At 43.2% G+C, this 23,834-nt stretch overlaps 1 protein-coding gene across 3 annotated transcripts in view; it reads left to right on the top strand.

Annotated features, from left to right (window-relative positions):
* LTBP1 (latent transforming growth factor beta binding protein 1) overlaps positions 1-23,834 on the top strand; it is a 350,064-nt gene that overhangs the window by 104,371 nt on the left and 221,859 nt on the right. For all 3 annotated transcript variants that reach the window (XM_083176114.1, XM_083176113.1, XM_083176112.1), the window contains exon 4: positions 1,170-1,348. In XM_083176114.1, coding sequence (XP_083032240.1) covers positions 1,170-1,348 — 179 coding nt within the window. The remainder of the gene's footprint in view (positions 1-1,169; positions 1,349-23,834) is intronic.

Here is a 23,834-nt window from a genome sequence, read left to right as displayed (position 1 = left end):
AATGGTCAACGTGACACAAATATGGCTGATGCAAGATTTCAAAAAAATTTTAAATAATTTTTATTAACTTTTCCAACCATTACAATGCATGTAGATTATGATTGGAAATACTGAACTAACACATAACACATTCCATTCTCGATCAATACACTTAGGGGGAAATTTACTAATATTAGAGTTTCACATGGGATATTGCTATGGGCAACCAATCTGCATATGATATTTATTTAGCACCTTCTAGAAGATGATAAATAGTATCTGGTTGGTTGCCCAAAGCAACAGCCCATCTGAAAAAGAACTGCCATCTTAGTATATTTCCCCCTTAATATGAGCCCCTTACCTTTTGTTTTCTACCTCCTGATATTTATCAAAGTTTGGTGAGGGATATAGTGGAGAGAGATGAAGTACCATCCAATCAGCTCCAACTGCCATGTTAAAGGCTGAATTTGATGACAGGAGCTGATTGGTTGGTACTTGATCTCTCTCAAATTTCTCTCTCTATAAAGCTTTGATAAATATCCCTCTAGGCATTATACTGTATAAATTACCATCTGGTTTGGGCTGACAATCCTGAGACAGCAACATCATGCCAATTTTACATATTCTCCTGCCATTACACATACCTCCCAACTCCCCCACATTCTGTGGGAACATCACGGTTTTTGGGGATGTTCCCACATCCTGCCTGGCGCCGTCATTGTCCCGCGGCAAGGGGGGCAGTTGGGAGTCACCCCCTGTAGTATGGTGAATAGACGCATCTATTCCCACAGCAGAGAGGCTGGGGGCTGGGCAGCAGCTTACAAAGCCGCTGGTCAGGTCCCCACAGCGGTGAAAATGGGGGGGGGGGTGGCCTTGTGGGAATGAGGCAATTTGCAGGCCATGCCCCCTTGTGGCTAAGCCCCGCCCCCTATATTCAGGCGCACACACAGCTGCCCCTCTTTGCCTGTCTACAAAGTTGGGAGGTATGTATGCATTACATAACATGATAAGGCTCTTACGAATGGCTGCTTCTATTTACAGATTACTTGGGAAAGGTGTGTTAAGGCGCGACTGCACAGTTGCGGTGCAGTGTTATATGTTGTTGGCAGGCAGTGGATCCGCTATAGTACTGTTTCTGAGCAATTGCCATTTAACTGTAATAAAAAGTCAACTCTGTTTGTCTTGAACAGGATGGTCCCACCTCAGACTCTGACCATGAACCTCCAGCACGGACAGACGCAGCAGTTCATGATTAAACCAAAGTATTTCTCTAACTCTAAGAAAGTGCTGCTGGGTGAGCAATCCACAGAAGGGTCACTTCCACTCAGGGCAAATGGCCTGGATCAGCTGACATCACAATTCAGTCAATGTAAGTATCTCAATTTTGCATTTTTTTTTTTTTTTTTTTTTTTTTTTTTTTTAGCTCTTTTTCTTTATTTCAATTTTACAAAAAGACGTACATCATCATAAAAAAAACATTCATATAGTACAGACATTTCAGTTTCGAAAATACAGATATATTCCTTATAGTTATGCATCGCGATCACTTGCTCAGTTCCTTTAACTCTTATTGATCCTGTGTTGCTCAGCCGGCACTCCGGGAATCAACATATTCCATGAGGAGATACAATACAGGCTATCTGACCCTGCTTATCTATATCGTGGGATAATGCGGGGTGACAGACCATCGGTTTTAGTGGGGAGGGGAGGGTTTGGGCGCATCTTAACTTATTAAGCCTATCATAGCATTGGCTGGATGGGTCGTAATTACAGGAGGGCAAGCCTTCATAACAGCAAAGAGGAAGGTAAAGAAAAATATAAAGAAAAGTAGAGGGGGAAACCCAGTGGAGGCAGCTGTGATAGTAATGATAATACTCAGTGATCTACAATTCATCCTTAGATTACTATAACTATCGTACTATTATTAAGTGGCCATAATATTATAATTAGTGTAGCAATAAAAAAAAAAAGAAAAAATAGTAGGAGCGTAAACAGGGGTGATTCACAGTGAGAATCCACTACTAATTGAAATCTTCCGTGTTAAAGAAAATGGAACACACAAAAAAAAGAAAGAAAACCAGTGACTATGGCTCAAGAGCCTCTAGGAAACAAACCATAATACCAAAATATAAAAATATACTTATGTGAGTGCCATTATATTAGTGAAAATGTCTACTTTTACCCCAGTTCCCCCATACCTTTTCAAATCTAACTTCCCCTTTCCTTGCCCTATATAATGTTTTTTCCTGTCTATAGATATAATTCACTAAGGCAACCCATTTATTAAAATCTGGGCCCTCACTTGCCATCCAGGTCCTACTAATAATCACCTTTGCTAATGAGCACAAGTTAATTATATAGCTCTTTTTATCCGCCCCTATTTTCCCCCCAACTATTCCTAGTAGGCAGCTCTTAATGGTGAGCTCTTCAGTCTTACAGCCCGTGTCTATCATTACTTGTTTGATTCGGTCCCAATAACAGGCAATCACCCCACATTCCCATAGTAAGTGTATAAACGTGCCTGGGGCTAATCCACATTTGGGACAGTTGGTAGACATTTGGCCCCTGAATTTCGACATAGTTGTTTTCGACAAATAGGCTCTATAGAATATAAAGAGTTGGATCTGCTGGACATTGAGGGCACTAGTGGCTTTGTTTATCGAACCCATCGCTTCCTTCCACTCCTCTACACACAGGGACCCCACATCCCCTTCCCATTTCTCTCTTATGGCATTCAGCCCTTCTTCCTGTCCACTTTCTCCTAATATTTTATAAATACGGGAAATTAAGTTCTTACTATTCATTGATTTTAATATCAATTTCAGGGGGGAGTCCCCAAATAAGGGAATTTGACCGGGATAATACTGACGTAGTACATCCCTAAGCTGTAGGTAACGAAAGAAATATGAATTCGGCACTCCACACTGTGCCCTCAATTGTTCAAATGTTTTAAGACTAGTTGAATTATATAGCTGCGCCACTATCTTAATGGAATGCGCCTCCCAAACCTCGCTGATCTGTAGGTCTTTGAATTCGATTTCTGAAAACAGCATACCCAATGAATATTCACTATCCGTTAGGCCACTTTCCAGCCCTTGGTGGGCCTCCTTCCAGATTTTAATAGCTTGAACCACAAGGGGAACGTCTCGAGCCATTGTTGACCCTATCAGTATCCTCCCCAGAGGAGTTTTACCTGGTGTAGACCTAGAGACCAGTGAGGCCGCAATGCTATTTCCTTCAACTTCCTGGGATATCCATGGCCTCAATTGCGTCAGTTGGGCCGCTACATAATACCTTCTGAGATCGGGGAGACCAAGTCCCCCTTTCCCTCTAGGCCTCATCAAATTGTTTAGGCATACTTTGGGCCTGGCTTCCCTCCAGATAAACGATGAGATCATGCTGTTGAACTTCCTAAATACAGATTTGGGTAAATAAATAGGCGAGTGTTGAATTACATAAAGAATTTTAGGAAGGACCACCATTTTAATCAGGTTGATCCTACCAGAAACAATCAGTGGAAGTTTCTTCCATGATTTTATTTTAGCTTTCAGCCAAACCAATAGAGGAGAGACATTCAGCCGCATGAACCCATCAGGATATCTGGAGATAATAACCCCAAGGTATTTAAATGTTTCGACCCATTGTAATGGCGATGTCCCTATCTGTGCCTCTTCACCCCGTTTTCCTAATGGGAAAATTATAGATTTAGAGCAATTTACTCTAAATCCGGAGTAGTAACCAAATCTCCCGATTAGTTCCAGGACTATGGGGAGCATGGGCTTATGATCCGACATATAAATCAAAAGGTCATCCGCGTATAGTGAGACCGTTTCACGAACCCCCCCATATTCTAGACCAATCGGTAGATGGTACTGCCTCAATACACATGCTAACGGCTCAATCGCCAGGGCGAATAAGACTGGAGATAGGGGACATCCCTGCCTAGTCCCTCTTTCCAGTAGGAAGGCTGGGGATGTCCACCCATTCACCGAAATTCTAGCCCTTGGCTCATGATATAACATTTGTATCCATTTGATATAACTGGGGCCCAGCCCAAATGTTTGAAGAACTGTCCACAAGTACGGCCACTCCACTGCGTCGAACGCCTTTGTTGCGTCCAATGACGCAATAGCAGCCGGATTATCGTCTCCCATTTGCATTTGGAGGTGGCTAAACAGCTTCCTAAGGTTACTCGTTGTGGACTTTCCCGGCATGAAGCCGGTTTGGTCCGGGTGGACTAGGGAAGAGATATGACGATTAAGCCTCCTTGCTAGAATTTTGGCTAATATTTTGGCCTCTATGTTAATCAAAGAAATGGGTCTGTATGACTCCATCGATTGTGGGTCTTTGCCTTCCTTTAATATTAGGGCCACTTTTGCCTCTTTCATTGTGTCTGGCAAAGAGCCACAATCAAAACAATTCACCAGTGTTTCCCACAGCATAGGTGCTAAGGTGTCTTTATATTGTTTATAGACCTCTGGGGGGATGCCGTCTATACCTGAGGCCTTACCTCTCGGAAGGTCATTGATAGCGATTTTTATCTCATCAATAGTTATAGGGGCATCTAGTTCTATTTTAGCCTCTTCGCCGAGCCTGGGTAGTTTAATTTGTTTAATATAATCTACTATATCCGCCGCATTGGCCTTTAGCCTAGTCCTATAGAAACTAGAGAAGTAGTCCTTGAATGCTTCCCCTATCTCTGCTGTAGAGCTGACCAAGTTACCTGCATTACCCCTTATTTTTAATATTATACTGGTAGTATGTTCAGCTTTGGCCAGTAGGGCTAAATATTTCCCCGATTTATCTGAGTTCTGGTATTTAATGTGAGATGTATGGGCCATAATTTCTTGATTCTCCCTTTCCACCGCCTCTAGCCATCTTGACTGTGCCTCCTGCCAGGTCTGATATGCAGAATCCAATTTATTACTAATATATTCCTTTTCGAGGAAAAGGGAATTCGTTTCCTTTTCCCTTATATCAGCTCTAGATGTTTTTTTAATTTGTGCAATGGCTTTCTTCAAGGTACCACGCACATATGCCTTAAAAGCATCCCACATTATAGGGACAGAGGCCGTTCCGCAGTTGAGCACCCAGAATTCCTGCCATTGTGCCTCGAAACCTGACCCATCATCAAAGCGGTGAAGCCAGTTGGGATTTAGACTCCAGAAACTAGAGCCCCTATCATTTTCAGTTGTAAGTTCTAAGTATACTGGGGAATGATCCGATATTCCACGTGCCTTATGTTCAATTTTCTTTACCCTCGAGGTCAATTCTCTAGAGACTAGGATAAGATCTATACGGGAGAAAGCAGTATAGGAGGTAGAGAAACAAGTGTATTGTTGTGTAGTTGGGTTACATTCCCTCCAAACATCCACCCATCCTACGTCCCTTATAAAGTTGGCGAAACCCCTACTTTGGCCCCCACTTCCCGAGGTGACCCTCTTCCACCGGTCTAATACAGGGTCTATTACATTATTAAAATCCCCCATACAAATTATCGGCACTTCCGGAGAAAGTGCCGCAAATTCTATTGCTTTCAACAGGATCTGGTAGGAGAATGGAGGGGGAACATAGACACTCAATATCAACAGTCGTCTAGAGTCGATTTCGCAGTCTAAGAAGACAAAACAGCCTGCTCCATCAATGCTCACCCTCTTACAAGTAAAGGCGAGCGATTTTTTAATCAAAACCGCAACTCCCCTGGAGGAAGACGTGAAGGAGGCGCTATAGGTATGGGCACACCAAGATTTTTTAAGTGCCATCTGTTTCCCACCTGTAAGATGTGTTTCAACCAGAGCTATCACATCAGCCTCATATTTCTTTACTTGATTCAACACTAGGGACCTTTTGATTTTATCATTGAGGCCACGGACATTCCATGTTAGAAATTTAATTATCCCTTTTTTATTAACTGAGCCTGCCATTTTATCTTCACGTCACTCCAGGATTGCCGCTAGGTTCTACCGGTTGCCAGCTGAGCACACACATTATTGACCGCAATGCCATAATTTCAATGTCCATTTGTTCTATACAAGAAAACATACAACATATAACAAACAAACCCTCCCCCCACCCTGTATACCCACTACCCCCAGGCATACCTAATTTCCCATCCACCCTCTTCCCCCCTTCTCCTTGGGGCTCTATATCCCAACCACCATCGGGCGGTGAGCGCCCTGGAGCATTTCATCAAAAATCTATTTTTGGCCTGGGTCAGCCAACTGCTGGGTCCCCGGTGCCCACTTATCGACCCAGTTTGCGGCCTCTTGTGGGCTTGTAAAGAAGACTGTGTTGTCGCCGGCCTCCACCCTTAATTTAGAGGGGTATATCATAGAATATTTTAATCCCGCATTGCGGAGCCTTCTTTTGATCTCGGTGAACTTGGCCCTATCTTTTTGCACATCTTGCGCAAAATCGGGGAAGAGCGAAATCCTCACCCCGTTATAATCCAATGGGCCTTTCACCCGTGCTGCCCTCAGGAGGTTATCCCGATCCCGGAAATGTAATGTTTTCAAAATTAGGGTTCGTGGGGGGGCACCCGGGGGGGGGGGTTTTGAGGGAACTCTATGGGCCCTTTCTATTGAGAAAAAGTCAGAGAAGGTCTCCCTCCCGAACTTCTCCCCAAACCAGCGCTCCAAGAACTTAATCGGATCATTACCCTCCTCACGCTCCGGCAGCCCCACCACCCTGACGTTATTTCTACGACATCGACCTTCCAGGTCCGATATCTTACTTCTGAGCTCCTTCATTTGTGAGGAGAAACCTTCAAACTTAGCCAACAGCATATTGCTACTGTCCTCTAGTTTTGAGATGCGGCACTCAGCTTCTTGGATTTGATCTTTTACAACTTTAAGATCTTGTCTCAGACAAGTTACATCGGCCTGTACCTCTGTAATCTTGTCCGTTACCCTTTGTTCACTTCCCCTAATGGCCTCCAGGACCTGCTGTAGAGTTATTTCTGGCGGGTCTTGTGGGTCCCCAGAAGAGTTTTTCAGTGGGGAAGTTACCGGGGTATTAGAGGGAGTTTGGGTTTTAGATGTAGTTTGCGACCTAGCGTACTTCTCCAATCTAGCTGCCGCCGTGGCATTCCCTGTCTTCCCCATTATGGATGCACACAAGAAGGTTTTTAACCATGCACAGATTTAGTAAAAGATCTCAAAATGGTGAGTTATATAGCATTAACGATTTGAAAAAAACAATAATATTAACAATTCTAGAGCTTATTAATCCACCGAGGGCGTTATTCTTGAGCTCCGCACACAGATAGAATGCAAAATGGTAATCGCAGTATCAAAAACCGATGCTAAGGCCCAGCGGCCTAAGTCCCTGAGCAAATTCAAGTCCAGAATACCCAGTGTAACAGGGCCTAAAGAATAAAGGTTTCTTTCAATCCGGCGTCTGTGCAAGGCCTCTTAACAAACCAATTTGCTATAGAGTTCAAAGTCACAAGTCATATACAAAGAGCAAAATAGGGAGGCATGCACGCTCAGGGTGGAGTAGCGTGAAGGAAGGGAAAGCAAGAAGGGCTATGGCGCACACACACTTTTGAGGCCGATTCCTTGGAATATGCCCGTCGAATCTCCAGGTGTAAACCACCCGTCTCTGGATGCTTGTAGGAGCCGTCCCCTGTCCTAGCCTCCACTCTCACAGAGAGCCTTATGTCCCAAATGTGAGTTCCTATATCCCCCCTGTAGGATTTGCAGATGAGAGTCCCAGACTGTCAGGCCCCACCCGCATAATCCAAAAATATCAAGGGGTCAGCCCGCGGTATAGTTTATGCCTCACAAAGATTGTATGGATCTTGGGCCCTCCAGACAGGGAGATTAGTCAATTCTAGTCGAGTCAGGCCAAGGGCACAAAGGGGCAGTAACCCTGGCTGCGGCCGTATTTTCAGGAGTAGTTACTGTTTATACAAATTTTGGAATAAGGCAGACACCGAGTTCCTCTACACTGCTAGTTTGTTTAGCCACGGAGGGCAGCCAGTGAGGTTAACTTCAAGGTCAGTCTTTCTGTTAGGCAAGCCAATTATACAACAGACAGTTTATAATTGTAATAGTGCTGAGGTACTTCCCTGTCCGCTGATGGCCTTGCCGATTTCACCTCCTGCGAAGGTATGAAGTAGCCGTCGGGGGTCTCCCCTCTGTCGCATGTAAAGGTGGGGCTGACAGGATCCGCTAACCTCCGTCTCTCCGTCCGCTTCACCGCCCGGCACTCCGATTTTGAAGTGAGACTCCTGGGCACCGTTACTCACGGCTCCACCAAGGGATAGCCTCAGTTCTGCTGGTCCCCGCCGCAGCAGCAGCGGCTACTGCCTCGCGGTCCGGGTAACGTCAGGATAGCGTCGCGCCCAGGTGATGACGCGGCAGGGGGTGTCGCGGTGGACTGGTGCCGCCGATCTCCTCTTCCCACGCAGCGGAAAGGACCCGGAGAGCTCCGTAAGGGGTGCGAGAGGCTTCACAGCTCAACCAGGTATATACACCTGGATATAGCTTATTGAGCGGGTCCAACACTTCAATTCGGCTGTGTGTCCGTGACTCCAAAGAAGTTTATTTAGATGGTCGTTTCAGGGGCTAGATGCGGCCGGGATGTTGCCGGGGTGTTGGTGCTATAGCCGGGCAACCACCGTCAGCAGACCCAGGTCCATGTGGAGCAGGATATTTTAGCTCCAGGGAGCTCCCACACACCACCTCACTCCCGCGCTGCCGTGGTCACGCCCCTCCCCTTGCATTTTTTTTTTAGTTGTTCATTTATTTATTGAAAAATGATATATAATAAATTTAAAATTACTTTCAAACATTCATTTGCACTGTACACTGTTAATGACGCTATAGTATAACATGATCAATTCATTTGTGTCAACAACCTACAGTAACTAACGCAATGCTCATTATATAATTAAATGTGAATTATTTCATATGGTTTTCAATTAGTTAATGTATTCTGACTAAGGAAAGATTATCAATGAGGTAGATGGAGCTCCAGCTCCAGGCCTTCACATAAAAATAGGCCACATATCATAGCACCATGAGGCTGACCAGCTGCCTTGCCGTTCACATACAGTATTGAACTGTTTTCTAGCTTTTTTCTTTTTACAAAATTCTGCAGTGTTTCTATTTTTATGTATCTATAGTGTAAGAGGGTACACACCCATGTGCTCTGGCCACACCCACACGCTGGTCTTAGCTCCTCCCCACCTCGGTATACTGTAGGTCCTTGAACATATGTGTGCAGTATGTGCGTAGCCCAGGACTTACTCATCGGCTGCGACAGAAACATGCTGATGGCGGCCGGAGCTTGCATCACACGACTTCCTTTTAAATGCCTGGGCACACCTGCATTTTCCCTGACGCTCCCAGAAATGGCCAGCGGTATAAAAAGTGGCAGGGTTTTATCGTAGCATAGCCTCGCGCATATGTACTATGAGCTGCGAGCATGCGCAGTCATTTCATTATCTGCTGGCCTGCGTACTGGTGTGCGATCCGGTCTGTATAACCCCCTTAGTCATTATCCAGATGGGAACAAAAAGTGTAACTATTATATTGAGAAATAGTATTTTGTATTCTTTATTGTGCGGGCTGGCAAGTATAGACAATTAAAATGATTAGTAGAAGTGAACCAGTTTTGCAAGGAAAATGAATATAACAGTAGACAGAACATCTAATTAGAATGAACAATTGTACTTAATAGGAATATATGGGAATAGGTAGGGCAGTGATAAAAGGGGGAACAAGCCTACATGAAAAGAAAAAGCACATTAGATGCAGGCGTAGAGAACATTAGGGAAATAAGATGCCGAGTAAGATAGGAGAGACAAGAAAGGTGACCGCCAGCAGCAACCAGGTAATGTCGGAGAATGAAAAGTAGGAGCAGGTCAAGCAGCTCATGGGTCAGATAAGAAACTAGATGGCAGTGTTTCGTAGACTCATGGACACAAGACATATACTGTAGATGTGATAAACGGCTCACTACTCCTCATCTGAAGTACCACCAGTGACCACTAGAAGCCAATGACAGACCAAATTCACAGCTCAAAGTAAAAGTACATTGCAGAAGCCTTGATTGTGACAGGCTTTTAACAAGTATGTGAACAATTAATAAGGGGATCAAGATCTCGCGTATTTGTAAAACTTTTATTGTATTTTATTGTTATATGTCAATGTAATCACAAATAGTAAACAGTTTCAATGTTTGATGCCGGACACGGGTCTGTCTCGGCAGCGACCAGGCATTTGTGAGATGAAGCTCCCCTCAGCGACCCAGCAAAAAGCAGGGTTGCTGATGTCACATTGGGGCAGTGCAGAGTGGTAGCGTGACATCGGGGGGGGGGGGGGGGGGGTTCAGCACTTGGAGCTGAGGTCGCCTCCTCTCTATACTGTAAACTCGACCCGGGTTAGTACTGCTCAACAACCCAGGTCCGACCCGAGTAAAACCCTTCTTTTAACCCGCGTCAGAATGCCGGGTTGCTGGACCTGCGTTTTTCCCAAATGGTGCTTCCACACCTCACAGAGACCCAGGTCAACCCAGCAACATCCCGTGTCGGACCGGGGTTATCCGTGTTGTGTGAAAGGGGTATTAATCTGTCCGATTTTTCCTTGTACCTCTTGTTAAACTGGGAAGCAGACAAAGAGCTTGGTAATTGAATTAATCTTAATAGATGGATTTAGGGATAAAAAAAATAGCTATGTGAATTTCTCTTTGAATTTTAAATTCTTTACACTATAATAATATATGGATAATTATATCCATACATAAAACAATATGAAATTCTATTCTATTGGAATGTAAATTAAGATCATTTCCTTTGGATTAAAGAATGAAAATACTTTCCTTGGCTAACATTAGACAATGTGTTCATGGCACTCCATAGTGGACGATGAAGAGGCGACTGGGACTCTGCATCGGCAAGCGCATACATGCTTGCTGATGCAGTGAGCAACGACACGACAGGAGCAGCCATGTAGCATTCAGCAACATAGCCCTTGTTTGCGATGTCTTCCATCAGCACAGCAGGGTGGACAACCAGAAGACATCTCTGATGGCCACGGGAGTGAGCATATAGTTAATACACACTTAATGATTTGAATACTTTGATGTTCCAAACTGTTTGAAGTGGGTAAATCATTCAAAATATTGTCTGATATGTACCCAGCTTTCAATTACAAATTGAGAAGAATTCCCTTGGGATGATCCACGTTGTTTTATTGCTGTTGGACTATGACTGGAAAACTTATGTCTGTGGTTTGTCTCTGTTAACAAGCCCAAACTGTCTGCACGGGGACCTTATTCTTATTTACTCTGTGTCTTTAGTTGGAACCAGCCATGGCTGTCTAGCACTGGTGCTGTTGAGGAATTTGGTGGGAAGGGGATCAAGATGTCGCATTTTTAATAATTTAATTTATGTATGTTCATAATGTTCCTATTCATTAAAATGGTCAATTATCTTTGATAGGGCTTCTGCATGTAAAATGCATTGATATGATTGGAAAAAATCTCTGTACTGTTTGTGTTTGTGTATGAATTGCATGTACAAATGCATAATAATGTTCTATTTCACAGGCATTTGCTTGGTTTGATTCTGATGCAACACGTTATGTAATCGATTATTTAAAAGCATTTTTTAACTATTTTACACTTTTCACACATTTTCAATTTATACTATATATATATATATATATATATATATATATATATATATATATATATTTATATATATATATACATGAGGTGAAATACTGCCTCCTATCACTAGAGGCCACTTGATGGACCATATTACTCCTTTGTACAACTCAAAGTGAAAGTAAAAACTGTCACAGCTCAAAGTGAAGGTACATTATTTATTTATTATTTATTTATTAACAGTTTCTTATATAGCACACACATATTACGCAGCGCTTTACAGAGAATATTTGAACATTCACATCAGTCCCTGCCCCAAGGAGCTTACAATCTATATTCCCTACCACATGTATATGCACACAGACCTTCTGGGGTTAATTTTGTTGGAAGGCAATTAACCTATCTGGATATTTTTGGATTCTAGGAGGAAACCGGAGTACCCCGTAGTAAACCCATGCAAGCACGGGGAGAATATACAAACTCCGCACAGTTAGAGCCATGGTGGCGGTGGCGGCACAGCTCCGGCGCCATGCTATGTTCCTGCGCCCGGAGCGTGTGCTCCGCCGGCTCCGGGCTCGCTACGCCTCTGTGTAACCCAGGACTTACTTGGCGGCTGCAATAGAAACAGTTTGATTGAGGCCATAGCTGACATCACACGCCTTACCCTAAAACACATGGGCACACCTGTATTTTCCATGACACTCCCCCACAAAAATGGATTACTACCCCCAAACACCAGCTTCCTGTCAATCAACATGCAAACGGGAAGCGAGAAAAAAAATTAGCAGGCTTTTATCGCAGGACGGCCTCGGGCATGTGTACTACTGGCCGTACCCATGCGCAGTCTATGGCCTGGCTACAGTTGTGCGGTCATGTCTGAATTAGGCCCTATGTGTTGTCATTAACTACATCATAACACAACATTAGTTGCAGATGTCTAACAGTTTGTAATGTAGACCCTGTTAAAGCTTGGCAAGTTTACTTGGTCTAAACGGCTTCGAACATATAAATGTACTTGTTTTGCATAATTATTTTGCGCATTTGAATTAAACGCTGCTCCCTGCAAAATATCCCAAAGCAGCATTTAAAACATGTTGCTAAATTAAGATAAAGGGTTCTCTCATCAGCATAATAGCCAGACATAGTCACCCAACAACAATCTCATTTTCTAAAACACTTGATTTATTATGTGTTTTACGTAATGTTTCCCATGCAGGACTCATATGGCAGCCTGAAGCTTGTGTTTGTAAAGAAACATTGTATTGATGCCCAGCCTGTGGTGCTGGATGGCAGCCAATGGCGTGGCAGCTCGTGGTCATCTCTGGATTACATGCTGGACAGCGTGATGAATTGTGGTTGCTTGTAGCATTACACAGCGTCTGCTGATGTCAGCTTCGACAACGTTTCTTTTGGCAAAGTTGTAGTCTAGATTGAATTGATTTTCCGGGTTTATGGTTATAAGTGTCAGTGTCTACATGGAGTATTGTAGATAATATTTCAGCGAGTAAATGGACACAATTCATCACACACACTTGTTTACGGCAAAAAATACTTCCCATTCATACTTTCCATTCATTTCTCTGAAAGAATACGGTAAATGTGAGTTAATTAATGATAACAGAGAGGCTGACATTATACCGTTGAGTCCGGATGTGCTGTAGGAGTTTAAAGTAGAAAGTCAAACCGCATAGATTCTAAAAATATACTGGAAAACAAACACATTTGTCTAAGTATATCATGTGTGACAAATTTGTTTGGCATGATAGAAGCTTTCCATAGTTTCTGTAACGCTTTATGGTTGATCCTATACTAGTTTTCCTTACTGGGTACTGTGTATACTATGTACTGTATGTAATACATTGCACACATTCCTAAGTACAAGGAGAGTGGTGCGGTTGGTAGTGCGGTTTGTATTACTACCACAAGTACGCATCATACGCTCTCCAGGAGTAGTGTATTGTGGCTTATGCCATCCAACCCGCAGTTTTCCAAATATCAGGAGACTGCCCATGAAATGTGATCTCAGAATTTTGAACGCCTCTACCTAATTGACAGACAGAGGCATTCGCCGGGAGGGCCGGGGGGCGGAGGTGGCCAGTTCGGGAAAACTTGACAATTTCACAGTGTGGTGAGGCCAACGACTGCAGAGAATTCACCATTTCCGTGTATTCGCAATGCCCCCATGACTGAATGTCTGAGTAAGGTCAGACTTACTCAGGCTTGTAGTCGCAGATGAACGCAAGCAAACATCATAGCATATATGATCCAACCTGAGTTAGGCCCAGTGTAGCTGAAAAGTTGTGTTTATTCATAATAAAAATGTGTTATGTTTTCTAGGTTAAGGTAATAGCTAACTATAAGGCAAAACAGCAAGAGTGGAACAGTTATATATACGTGATTATACTGTAGATAAAGTGCTGAGCAGAGGGAGGAAAAGGTGTGTGTGGGGGGGGGGGGAGGTGGGGAATTATGGGAATAGGATGTAAAAGGGTGTGTAGAACGATTCTAGGAGATATGCTACTAATGTTTATATGTTTGAAAAATGACTAGGTGGATAAGTATTGTTTGTAAGTAAAAAGAGTTACATACAATACTTCTCCATCTAGTCATTTATGCCCCTTGTTGACGGCGGTAGGGAATGGGCAGAGTGACCGATGGCAGGGTGAGGGTGTCTGGGGTAGACATGGCCAGTTTAACAAGGACCTCCTTTGTCTGTACATACAGGATGAGGGATGGGTGGGGGAGCACCTCGTTAGCGATATTTTCTGTACGCACTAGAGCAGATAGTAAGATATTTACCTCAGAAGGGCCCTCCTGAGCGATATATTTTACTATCTCGTCTAGTGGATATGGGGCTTTACACAGTTTAGCGGGAAAACTGTAGCAGAAATTTTTTTTATGTAGATGCAGTCCAATATCAGAAGCTGTTTGTGCATCTTAATAGCATAGCAATGCGCAAAAGATGCATTTAAATGGGGGAAAATTTTTTTTAACATGTACAGTCCATACGCTATTTTGACAGAAGTAAGTATATTTTGCATAATTAGTTAGAAATTATTTTTTAAATGTTTATTTTAAAATTCCACATAGTTATCTAGAACAATCAGAAGATATTACAAATGATTAACCCTTTGAGTGTCTAGTGAATTTGTAAAAATAAATTGCCAAGCAAACATTTGTATTCATCGTAACTAATGACCTTATATAGGAAATAAAAAAAAAAAAAAAAAAAAATTATTTGAATTTATATAAAAAATGTGAGCGAGGTTGTCAGATAGGGTCTATCCATAAGTGGCAATAGTTAAAAATGGTGCTAGGATGTATTCTAAATGTAAAAAAGTTTCTATTTCTATTCACAGACGACAAATGTTTAACATTTTAAAGCCTTAAAGAACCCTTTATAATACAAGATTCACTTTCTGCTGTTTGAGTGCGGTGTTGAATTGCTGATTTTATCATCAATTTATAATCAATTAACTTATGGAAGTGTTGGATAAAGCTACCGTGTCAAAATAATGCTAACTTTCCATTTACATTTCCTTTGAAATACGTGTGATGTGAGAGGATAAATGTGCAGATGGTTTTTCGGTAATGTTTCTGGTCTAAATCCATCCTACATAAATCCATGAGAAAGCAGCATCTCCACAGTTGCCATATTTACTCTTGTTCTCCAAATACGAGGCTTGCAAATCCCCTCCATTTGCCTATGGTAATCCATAGCCAGCCAATCAGAAGTGGATTCCTAGTGCAGGTGGCCATCATTACATTAGACTGTATTTGCACCAGCCGTAAAGCACCAGTAATGAATATATGTTTGACAGGTGTATATGCATCTATGTACACATTTGCATCTGTACGCAATAATACAAACATGTATTACTATTACATTACAAGTCACTGGTTAACTTGTAGCAAGCAGCATTTCCCATTGTAGGTTCCTCTGTCTTAGGTGCATGCTGTGAACTCAAGATTTTATGGTATGTTGAGCTTCATATCATGATTTCACACATAACCAAAACCGACACTTACATGAATGTTTCATTTAAACACATTTGTTTAAAAACACAGACACCTCGCTTATTAACATAGGGTTCTCCACACATTTGACTGCTGTGACCAGGACCAGGGCTGCCTTCAGTTGAAAATAGGTGATTACTGGGGTGTCAGGGTATAGGGCTAAGTGCCACAGTGTCAATACAATCTCTATGATCCCAAAATCTGAAGCATTTTAGTAGAAAGCATAACTACTGTGACAACATTTTAGAGACTCAGAACATGTATCTTGGCCATGACACCAAACAGTTTTACTATTTAAATCTTTGGGGGTTATTCAATGTTGGACAGAACTGTATTTCGGACAGGTGGTCAATTCCCTCCTGCAGATTCCACTTTGTTTAAAGTCAAATCTGTATTGTCGAATTGCATTTCCCCTACCACCCCCCCCCCATTAAATTATGTGGAACCTGGGTAGTACCAGGGTTTTCAGCACCCCCTGCAAATTATACATATATTCCCTACCTTCCATACTTTATAAAAGGACAGTGGTCTCACAAAGAAGGGGCATGGTCACATAATAGTACCCCCAATTCAAATTAAGTTACACAGTAGCACAATTATATTCTCATTACACCACTGATGACCCTACATTTCTATGAGAAGTATCATTAGAAATGGCCTTTAAGATGTGGTCATTAGAGAGAGGGAGAAAGATGTCCCGCAATGCCAGGATATTTGCAATATTGGAAGGAGGGACATGTCCCTGCACCTTTCATACAGGCTAGTACCCCGGGAAGGTTCCGGAAGTAAACAGGGGCGAATTTAGGGGTCAGGCCGCCCCTAAGCACAACATTTTTGTGCCCCCCCCCCCTATTTTAAAGTAATCATATATGTATATACATTGTTATTTATATTAGTTTTGAAATTTAGAAATTTTCATCCATTTGTCTTATATATATTTTTTTTCTATACAGCCCATTAATTATGTAGCTAAATTACAAAAATGTAGTCACATTAACAAAATATATGGAAATTGCCCCCATCAGCCATGAAGATTAAAAGAGATCTTCATGCCAAAATAATGATTTGTCCAAATGATTTGCCCATATGTAGAGTAAGAATAGGAGGCACCTTAGTACAAATGAGTCTCCATGGTGACCGGTGGCAGAGATCACCATGGTAGCAAAATGAACGATTACAGGAAGCCTGTTGCGTTCCACAAGTGCTCACCGCTGCTGGCTATGTGCGCTCCACGTTGCGGAAGTGACGCGCAGTGTGGGACGAGCCTGCCGGAGGTGAGTAATGTGGTGAACGGCAACAGGAAGTCCGTTGCGTTCCACGAGCGCTCGCATCCGGAAGCTGTGAGCGCTCCAAACAGCGGAAGTGACGCTCCGTATAGGACGGAGCTGCCTGAGGTACGTTTAACTACCCAGGTAAAATGTAAAAACATCATAAGGACTCCAATTACTCTAGCGGCCCACGTAGGCGGGGTCCTCTTTTACTTAGAGTTGTAATCTTAAATATAACACTTGCCCCGTTCATGGTAACCATGAAGAATACGGAAACCGGAAGTATGCGTTCCACGGTAGTGGAAACGGAAATTAGAGCACAGCCCAGGGCGGGAAACCAAAGCAGCTGGGGATTGGTTACTGCCAGTATAAAAGGAGGTTAGGATACCACCATCAGACACTCTCCTGAAGAAGTCCAGAGGGATGAAACGCGTTGAGAGGGACCACTGGCTATGACTGTGATGGATGGATGATATTCGTTGTGTACACCACCACCAGATAAGCCCTATTTGTTTTTATACATTGTACGGATTTTAATTGTTTTTTGCGGTGCAAATAAATTGTGTTGAACATACTACACTAGTCCGTTTTCCTGTACTCTCTCCCTACATGTGTATGCCGTAAGTCATATGGTGGAGTGGATTGAGGAGGAATTTTCCTTGAGATCGGTTGTACAGTCGCCAAGATTTTCTTGTTAAAGACGCTCATAGAACAGTGGTGGATAACCACCCTACACGGTACACCTTTAAAATTGGGGGTGTGTCTGTCTTCATGTGGTGAAGGGAGACAAAATCTGTTTTAAAAATTACTGCACTATAGGCGCCCATCTCACCCTTTTTTCAGATTGTTATTTATATATTTCATTAAAAACTGTAGCCCACCTTAATATTTTTTTAAGCACTCTGGACTGCTCACTGTACGGAGGATCCGGAGGGAGGGAGGCACTTATTAGTACAGTGATTAGCACAGTGTCTCCATCAGTCTCTTTCCGGCTCACACACTGTAACTGACTGAGCGCAAGGAGGATCTGCGCGCCGCTCAGCTCAGCTGCTGGATTCACAGCAGCCAATAGACTGTGTGTTCCGGACACGCAGGGGACCGTCGGACCCAGCCACTAAGCGGTGGTGTAATGTGCATGGCAGAGTGGGTAGGCAGTGGCGGGTCACTCGCCGCTGCCCACCCGCTCTGCCAGTTAACAGAATGTCAGCCTGCATGCCGCCCTTAATTGGTGCCGCCCTGAGGCCGGTGCCTCACGGGCCTAGGCACAAATCCGGCCCTGGAAGTAACCCTGGTAGCTAGCAGGGTTGAAATCCCGAGACCCTTTCACACCAACACTAGACCCGGTATGTTCCTGGGGCCAACCCGAGAATTTTGGCTGGTTTGATAGGGGTATTTAAAAAAAACATACAATAGCATACAAACATACAATAGCAGCATTACACACCTCACTGTGGTGTCTTTCATAAGTAACTAAATGTGTACAATGAACCATTTTGAGTGAAAACATGCTTATGTAAGATTCGAATGTGAAAATTTTTTCATATACAGGTACACCCTCGATTTTCCGGCATCATCGGTTCCAGTGCCATGCCGGATTATCGATTTTGCCGGATTATCGAAGGTTTCTAGTTTTTACTAATTTTGCACCTTCAGTACATTTCTAAAGCAATAAACAGTCAAATATATGCCACAGCATAATATTAATGAATGAATAAACACAGTAGTGTATGCAAAACTGTTTATTAGTGTAGTACGTGCTGTATAAGCAAAAAAGGTATCAGGTACATTTTGAACAAACATTAACAGTAAGTGCAGTATGAATGAAAGTCTTGCTGGGACCTTGGATGCCATATCAGCCCCACTGCTGCCTGCTGTATCAACTGCAGTGTCCTTGGAAGCTTTATCCAGTGGCACTTGTTTATGCTGTGTCTTCCGCCCATGTGCGGTACTTGCCGGGAACTTGGACGCCATATCAGCCCCACTGCTGCCTGCTGTGTCACCTGCGGGATCCTTGGAAGCTGTACCCAGTGGCACTTGCTCATGCTGTGTGTTCCACCGATGTGCGGTACTTGCTTTGACCTCAGACGCCATGATGCTTCCTGTGTCACCTGCAGTGTATGCGGAAGCTGTACTCACTGACACTTGCACTTGTTCCAGATTAAAAGAGTTCATCAACCTCTTTTAATCCAATTTTGCTTTTTCCGGATTAAAAGAGGTCCCTAAACTTCTTTAATCCGGACAAATCAAAATTGTCCGGATTAAAAGAGGTTCCGGACCAAAGGTTGCCGGAAATCGGTGGTGTACCTGTATTTTAAACAATTCCTGTCAGCGCCATTTTAAATGATAAATAATACATCTGTTTTACTCATCTCCACATGAACTTCTATCCGTCACCAGTGGCCTTTTCTAACCTGCTTTTCATTCAAGTTTTGACAACTAAAGGAAAATTAATGATTGCGTTGCTTAAACTTTAATGTATGAATTATATGTATTTCTATTAAATGAACTGCAACAAATTGTTTGCTACTGGGCACTTCAGGAAGCAGCATATTGAAATATCACCAGACTTCCATATGAGGGAGAATGTAGAACTAATCTGTAGTTACTGCAACAAAGTGAAAACAGACGGTAACACAGGTAACAGTGAAGATGCACTTCATTTATTTAGTAGAAGGACAAAGGGGTGTGCTACTGTACATCAAGTCATCATTCAGAATGTCCGCATGGGCAGAATGTCGACAGTACACCTTGCAATATAGTTTTATCTAACCCTAAATCATGGCTTGATTCAGCTTTGTTAGCAAAACAACTGGCAGGAGCATAACTAGAACTTTGTAGGCCCCATAGCAAAATCTAGAAAGGGTCAGCCACCATTGTCACTACAATGCAAGAGAGAGGAAGGTGTGTAAACTAGACTGAGAGAGAGTGTTTTGGTGTGTACACACGGGCCGGTATCGGTGTTGCGGGGGAGGGCCAAGCTGCAATGAGCAGCATGGCCCTTGTTCCGAGGTAGTAGAAATAGACTGTTCTGCACAGTCTATTTCTACTTTAGATTCTGATGCCGTAAGGCCGCGCATCGGGATCAAATAGGGATCAGATGCGGGCAAACTAACTTACTATCGATAGTGCCATATACATAATACCCCAGGTAATACTTGCCGCCTCTGTTTCTGCAGATCTCCCTCTGACATACTATGTACTGTACAGCAGCACCGGACTGGACTTGTGATGCTCCATCCACTCTGCCACACATTGCCCCGCCCCCTTTTTTGCATCCTGTCACAGCCTCAGGGGGTTAGAGGAGTTTCTAGCTGCCTGCGCTGCTGCTGACTGTCAGACAGTGTGACAGGCGTGTCGCCAGGGGGTTAATTGCCACTCCTCACCTCCAGGTTATCTGCGCCACCTCTCATATTTTTTTTGGGAGGTGGGAAAGCTGCCCCCTTGCTCCCCCATTCCGACACCCCTGGTTCCTGGTACTCATGGCTCGATTGTGTATATTTAATGTAGGTTCTGTGAAGCCATTAATCTGGAGGACTGCAGCCCCACAATATTGATGATGTTGTGTGAACACAAAACTAGTTTCTGTGATAATGTTGTTTTGCGAAGTGAATCAAATATTATCAAATATATGGGTGCCAGATGACTTTCCGACAGTCCGGAATCCGACTTACAGGGGTTATTCTCCCTTGTGGGGGCCGTGATCACCATAGAGGGAGAAATATCCTGTGGCGAATGCACTGAGCCACCGAATCCTGAAGGGGCTTCTTTGCAATTCTTTGCACTTGTCCTGCTGTCGTTGGACTGGCTGTATTGGCGGGATTCCAACGTTGGTCTAATGATCATTGAAATTACGAGTGTGGGACCCCCATACCACGCCCAAATATATAGATATTTCACTCTTACCATGATGATTGCCGTGTCACAGCTGACTTTTTTAAATATAATTGAAAGAGAAAGAAAAAGTACTCTCTTTTTTGTGGGGCACAACTTATTCATTTTTTAAAATATACCCAAACAATTGCCTATACATTTTAATAAAATTAATAATGCAAAATGCTGTTCTTTCTACTCATAATGACACAAAACAAATTTTAACCAGTTGGCTACAATTGCTCCCCTGCCTACTCCCCCCATACAATAATTAAATTTTTTTTTATTTTCATACTCATTGCCATGGGTTTCTTGCTTGTTGCCAGGGGTTTCTTGCTCACTGCCAGTAGTTTCATTGCCTGGGGGTTTCATACTCCTTGCGTAGAGAAGAGTAACCATATTCACCAGCTCCCTCCAACTGCCTCCCCACCTGGCGGGAGTTGGGACAATTGGAAGGTATGCATACCTTCAGAATGTCCCGATTTAGACCTTACTGATTGGTACTGCATTGTCCCGATCAATCAGTCAGGGCAGTGGCAAACGCAGGATTTTTAGATGGGGGTTTTCAAAATTAATCCAAAATCTCCTACTCTGCAGCACATTGGAGTAAGTACGGGAGTCTTTAAAGTGGTAACAGCCCTGAAAATTGGTCTTTTTATACACTTGATACTGTATGGAATACAGAATTAATATTTAACAGTACAGATGGTCTATAGTATAGGCTGTTTCAAACTTTAATTAAGATAAGTTCTCAGGAAAAGGTTAAACATATAATATAATAAATAAATACACAAACATAATAGAACTATTACTGTACTTTCTAAGCTCACAATCTCCCACTTCATGGTAAGGCTCCTGTCTCTTCCTCCTGGCAGCTACTCTCTGGTCCATTGTGATGTTTGAGGGCACAGATCCACACATACAGTAAATGTGGTAGAAGTACACTGGGCATGTGCAGCAGCTATGCGTTGTCCTTTACACTGCATGATGTGGTGGCAGCTCTATTGATCATATTATATACCAGTGCTATTGTCATCATTTAAGTCACGACTCACTTACCAAAAGCTCTATTGATCATATTATATACCAGTGCTATTGTCATCATTTAAGTTACTTGCCAAGAGGAGGGGGGCTCCTGGGCAACCAGAAACCCCCCCCCCCTCTGTGGTTGCCTATGCAGGTGAATACATTTCACTGCTGCAAGGGAAGGGACAGGGCCAGAACATGGCTCTATTCTACCGTGTGCTGGCCCCGTCACCTAAACCTGTGATGTCATGATGTCATGCCTAGGGGGCGGGACTGTCTGCATCAGGAAATGGGGCACTAGGGATTCTTCAGGCTACTCCTCAGCTTACAGTGTGCCTGGGCAGGACTGCAGCAGTGCTCTTGGGTGTGGGGTGCAGTTCCAAGCACCCAGTCAGCCACATGCGGGTATTATGTTTATTTTGAAATGTTTTAGTAACATTTTATGCATTTTAAATGACCAAACTTAAATTAGCTAATGGAAATCTGTTTTTGATTTACTGTATTATAACATTTGCTAGTTTATTGGAAATACGGAACAGTTTTATAATACTTAATTCTTTCCTTATGGGCCAGGATTATGCAGTGAATTGTTTTACATTTAAAGGAATAAACAGAGATTGTTGTTGGTCGTGTTCCTCAAGTCACCATTGCACTTTTTTTTTATAAACTAGTAAGCCTACTGTAGTAAGCCTACTGTACCATCTCCTCATCTAACATCCAATTATCGTCATAATACAAATGTAGGTGTAAACGGCCTCATCCTTACAGGCACAGTATAGGTACCATATAACTTATATTGGGGTTGTGTTGCAAACACACTTCCCCCGTCTGTACACACTGCTTTGTGTGTGTATCATGTTGGGAATGTGATTGTACAGATCAGTAGGAAACAATAGGGGTGATTCAGCTCGTCTCGGAAAGGGCTGAATTGGACCCTGTTCTGATGGTGGGGGGTTTGGCGGGGCGGCATTTACCCGCTCACTAAGCAGCGAAAGAACGTTGCTTAGCGAGTGACTCTGAATCATCCTATATCTGTGTAGTCACTTGCACAAGCCTGTGAAGTGGCAAGGATAAGGTCAGGGTTTATGTAATGGTAAACACCCGGCATGTATATTAATGCCACAGCCTCTGGAAGGAGGTAACAAGATGAAATAACATAGCTGCCATCTTGTTTTTCTTCTGCCACATTTGCATTGGCAAAATAGATAAACTGCATGAAAACAGATGCACACTATAGATAAGGTTTGTCATGGCTTTTTAACAGACATTACTGCACTCTTTATCCATTCTGCCAGGGCCATAACTAGAGTGGTGGGGAGAGTGGTATTGCGCATTTATCCTGTGGGCAGAAACGGTCATATCACCAGTGATTGCTTTTTATTTTTACCTATAGTATGGATGCAGCCAGCTGCTGTTTACCACCCACAGTAGTGGTGCTCTTGGTTCCTTCCCTGCCAGATGCACTACAATGTGCGGCAGTTGCCTGTCCTTTCAGTCCGCCTTGTCTTCATTCCCACACAGAGGAGCCACTAGGACAGCCAAGACATGAGGCTGTCTGCAGGCTGTGCACAGTATCAGTCACAGCAGCACACTAAGCAGGACTCAAATAAGGAAAACTTGTAAAGGCAGCTAGGTGGGAGCTAACAGAGGAGGAAGAGAATTGTGGTTTGCAGCACCGCATATCCCTAGGTGGGGGAATGAAGATGAGGATAGGATGGAACGATGATGATGAGGAGAAATGATGATAAATGAGGAGGAGAAATATGGAAGAGAAATGATGATGAGGAACAAGAACTGACATGTAACGTATATAAGGCTCTACTACTGTATGTGGTGTATAACGGGTACTACTGTGTGGCATAACTTGCACACAGTGGCATAACATGTATATGGGGCTCATGATGTGTAGTGCAATGTTTATAATGTGATCTACTGTTGAGCAAGGTGTATAGGGGGCTCTGCTGACTGGTGTAACATGTATAAGAGCCTCTTCTGTGTGGGATAATGTTAGTAAAGTGCTCTACTGTTGTGCAAGGTGCTCTGCTGTCTGGTGCTAAT

The sequence above is a fragment of the Crinia signifera genome, chromosome 3 (assembly GCF_055691185.1).
Source record: "Crinia signifera chromosome 3, ASM5569118v1, whole genome shotgun sequence".
NCBI classification, from domain to species: Eukaryota; Metazoa; Chordata; class Amphibia; order Anura; family Myobatrachidae; genus Crinia; species Crinia signifera.
The sequence above is the reverse complement of the archived record's forward strand: the minus strand, read 5'-3'. Positions and strand labels throughout refer to the sequence as shown.